General features: G+C 40.4%; 1 protein-coding gene across 1 annotated transcript; it reads right to left on the bottom strand.

The window, feature by feature from the left end:
* LOC6572797 lies at positions 1-1134 on the bottom strand. Its single transcript, XM_001998867.4, has 2 exons — positions 867-1134; positions 1-812 (listed from the first exon to the last, which is right to left on the bottom strand). Exons 1-2 carry the CDS (start codon positions 991-993, stop codon positions 256-258), a joined length of 684 nt encoding a protein of 227 aa, XP_001998903.1. The 5' UTR covers positions 994-1134; the 3' UTR covers positions 1-255.
* Positions 1135-4210: the final 3076 nt, after the last annotated feature.

The following is a 4210-nucleotide window of genomic DNA, read 5'->3' as shown; positions in this document are numbered from 1 at the left end:
TTTTACAAAAAAATTTTTTTTATTTATTTATTTTTTTTTTTTTAACAATATATGTTTTATTTTATACCCCAAACAATTCACAATATATTTAGCTAAACAAAGTAAAACAATATTTTGGAGCAACCTACAGAATTCGCCTAACGATTTGAATTTATGAGGAGTCTTGGCCAGAGCCCTAGTAAAAACTATTTAACAAGTTCAATTATTTCGATGCAGAGCCCCCCCAAAAGCAGGAGATGCGACCCAGCCGAGTGCCTAATCCGTGGAGGGTGATATGCACGTCCAGAGGTAGAGCATGCCAGCGGCGCAGGCCAGTTGGAACCACTGCAGATACTTGTTCCACGACATGGCCCGGCGATACTCGAGGTGCATGCGCTGCACGGTCACCGCGAGGTTGCGCTCGACCACGCGTAGGCCGGCGAAGCGCACCTCCTCGAAGTTGTGCACGGCGAACCATATGGGATAGTGCTGGTGCTCGAGATAGAGGCCCGAGGGGCGGGCCACGTTGCCCGGCTGGGCGACGATGTTGGCATCGTCCGCGCCGGCGTTGGGCCCCTCGCCCAGAAACGGAATGATATCCTCGTGCAGCAGCAGCCGGCGCATGCAGCACGGGCAACGGGACAGCACGCGACTGTGCAAATCGGCCCAGAGGCAGGTCCAGCAGAAGAGGTGTCCGCAAATGGTAATTACCCCAGCGCGCACATAGTCCTGGCACACATTGCAGAAGTACGGGGCCAACAGGTGATTCCTGCGCCGCCGGCGTATTTCTGGAATGGTTGCCACCTGCTGCTCATCCTCGGGATTGGGCTCGTCTGCATGGAGTACAGAGGATTGGAGTCTGAGCGGCATGGCCTAACGTGTCTCACCTGCATCTCCTGCCGTCGAGTCGGCGTCGTCTGTGCGCGCCAAATCAAAGTTGTCGTAGAAGAAGTCCACAAAATTCTGTTCATTTGCCATCCAGTTGGCCACATCATCTGGTTCTTGTATATCCATTTTGTTTCGACTTTTTCGATTTCGTTACACCGATCCGCAGACTCGGAGTAAAATGTGTAAAAATTGATTTTGTTGTATATGAACTTGTGTGTAAATAAAATAAAACTACTTGGATGGAAGATTCTCCAAAACACAAGGAAACTAAGTGGGAGACTCGATTGATTGATTGCATGCATACTACGTGAGGGTTGTCACATTCCATCAAGTGTAGTCCGTGCTTGTTGGGGCTGTCTTGGCTCACAGTCAGCTGCAATTAGACAGGAGCCGTCGCTGAGGCCGTCAGGCCTCATAAATTGCAGCCTCCTGCCCGCTGCTGCTTGACAGGACGCGAGTCCTTTTGGAGGAGGCGCAAAAATCGGAGCTCAGCTCGGACACTGTCTGACATATGGCGGCGTAATTTATGCATACAATGAACCAATGCAATGCTCTGGCTGTGGCAAATGCCGCAGATTCATTTTGCATTCCCATCTGCGGCCTCGCAGTTGACCTTTTGTAGCTTCGTTCAAATTTACGCGCTGCGGCTGCCAATTTTGTTTGTCTCTCTGTGTGTGTGTGTGTGTGTGTGTGTGTGTGTGTGTGTGTGTGTGTGTGTGTGTGTGTGTGTGTATGTATGTGTGTAAATTGTGCTTGTTGAATGGCCGTGGTTATTGCACTGTCGAATCGATTGCCTCAGCAAACCATCCATACACACATTATTGACCCACATCGCATGTTCGTTTTACATCATTTAAATAAATAAAACATCGAAATTAACAGTGCGTGCAAACAATCATTAAACTCTTCTCCCTCACTGCAATGGCTGTGCACTCAGCTATGGCTTTGCAACTATTTATTCAGTCTCCTCACAGTTGGCATATAAATATATAAGCCGAGAAAACTTAAACAAAAATTACTTTAAGTTTAGCTACTATTTATGTAAGATTTTTTTATTTTTTTTTTATTTTTGTAGTCAATCGAGTTGTATATTTACTTAGTGTAAAAATGAATTTTCAACTGTAAGTTTTTGTTTATATGTACATGGAAGTGTATGAATATTTGCATTCCCTCTTAAATGGGTAGATATAATTAACTAGAAATAATAATTGCATTATTATGCAACTGATTTGTTTCATTTCATTCATTCATCAAGTGGAAATTCAATTAAAATCCATAAATATTTTTAGCACTTTCAATTTTATTTAATTAATTAATTTATTTCACTTCATTTATTTTAATGCAGTTAAAAACATTTTTAGCATTTTCAATTTTAGTTAATTAATTTATTTAATTATTTTATTTTTATTTTTTATTTATTTTATTTATTTTTTTTTCAATTAACTACATTAAAAATATGTTTCCTTTTTTCAACAAAACATAATTTTTTTTTTTTTAATTTTTTCCTTTTAATTCCTTTTAAATTTGAAAATTTTTAATCTTGTTATTATAGCATGAATGAACATTAAATATGTATATGTATTTTATTCTCTTTCAAATCTACATCCTCATATAAAAAAAATATTAAAGAGTTTTTCAAATTGTTTTCTTTAAATTTACTTTTATATTTTAATTAGTACTATGAAGATAATAAAGATAATAAAAATAAAAAAGCTGTATCGTCATTTGACATTTAATTACCTTGCCATAAATCGTTTGAAATGCACAAATATTTGCATTCATTTGAATTATGCAATTTTAAATTGCATTTAATTTAAATGAAATCAAAATTTGTATTTAATAAAAGCAGATGTAATTATAACGTGTTAATGCGCGGAGCATAATTAAAAATGTTATCAGTTACCGTGGCATGACTTTTCACGGCATTTGGCAGGTGGTCGCGGATAGAGCTGCGTGTGGTGCGCCGTGGTGCGCCGTGGTGCGCTGTGGTGCGCTGTGGTGCGCTGTGGTGCCGGCAGCTGTGTACGTCAGTGGCTAGTGGCACTCGCAGTTAGTTTTTATTGGCTTCATTTGGCATTGGATGGCCAACGAGCACTGAACACCGAACGTCAAACCAACGAGCCGGTCATATGTGGTGCAGTCAGTTTGATGGTTGTTTTTGTGGTTGCGAGTGTGTGTGTGTGAGTGTTGCTAGACGAGTGAAGACTCGTTATTTGCATACAAATGGCATTTAGACTCGTAATACACTGCGTATACGCAATAAAAGTGTTAAGCACCCAAGCAGCAATAACAACAATAAGAACAACAACAGGGACAACCGCTTGGGCTGCCCATTAAATGCAACAATAAATTGCGTATACGCAACGAATGGGTCCGCGACTTGACATCCGGAATCGACTGTCATGGCATGCCCGAAATTTAATTAGTTGGCATTTAACATTCAGCATTTTGCAGCTGATGTTTTTATGTTGATGTTGTTGTTGTAGTTTTTGTTGTTGTTATTGCTCATTTTCCGTCCAATGGCATTCGCTGCCTTTTGGGCATTTCATTTATTCGGCCTGTGTTGTTGTTTTCAGTTCTTTCCTTTTTTACTTTTATTTTATTTTTCAGTTAATTAAACGCACGCAAACATTTCGACGTTCTAAATTATACGCAATTAAATTTGAAATTACTTTCGAGTGAGTTCTGCTCGCGGCAATAACTTAACTGGAAATTTAACTGTAAGCCCCGCTGCCGCCGCTGCTGCTGCTGCTGCTGCTGCTGCTGCTGCTGCCGAATGTCACATTTGATGTGGCCCCTTTCTGAGAAGTCAGTCGACCATTTGCGTAATTGGCCAACGCCTATGGCAACTTGCCTTTAACTTTTCCGGCTGGCGAGTTTCAGGTATCTTTAAGTTGATATCCTGCACCTTAACCTTGTTTGTCTCGCTGCGAGAATTGCACTGTCTGCGCACTTCATTATGCATTAGAGGAAAAACAAGGCAAGTGAAAACTTTGCAGTCGAGCTTAAGCAACTGCACAATACTCTAGCACAAGTCTAGAGTCAGCTCTGAGACTTGACGATGCTAGCACATAGATAATAATATTTACAAACCATATAAATAAAGGAATTATACCTGTTTCGCATGCCCAGCGAATGGTTAATAACAATTCCTGTACTTCCAATACTTTTTTCTTAAGATACATTAACCTTATACTTACTCCAATGAGATTGAATAGAAAATTGACTAATATGACTAGAAAAATGTTGCATCTGAACATATCATATGGAAATATCATATACCTAATATGCTGCACATATTGCTCAACGAGCTGCCGAGGCCATAGCTGGAGTCATGTTAATG

The sequence above is a fragment of the Drosophila mojavensis genome, unplaced genomic scaffold (assembly GCF_018153725.1).
Source record: "Drosophila mojavensis isolate 15081-1352.22 unplaced genomic scaffold, ASM1815372v1 contig_16, whole genome shotgun sequence".
In the NCBI taxonomy this organism is placed as follows: Eukaryota; Metazoa; Arthropoda; class Insecta; order Diptera; family Drosophilidae; genus Drosophila; species Drosophila mojavensis.
The sequence above is the reverse complement of the archived record's forward strand: the minus strand, read 5'-3'. Positions and strand labels throughout refer to the sequence as shown.

Coding starts and splice junctions, on each gene's coding strand:
- LOC6572797 (XM_001998867.4), bottom strand. CDS start 993: ATGGATATACAAGAACCAGATGATGTGGCCAACTGGATGGCAAATGAA. Junction 813..866: donor CTCGACGGCAGGAGATGCAG/GTGAGACACGTT, acceptor TACTCCATGCAG/ACGAGCCCAATCCCGAGGAT.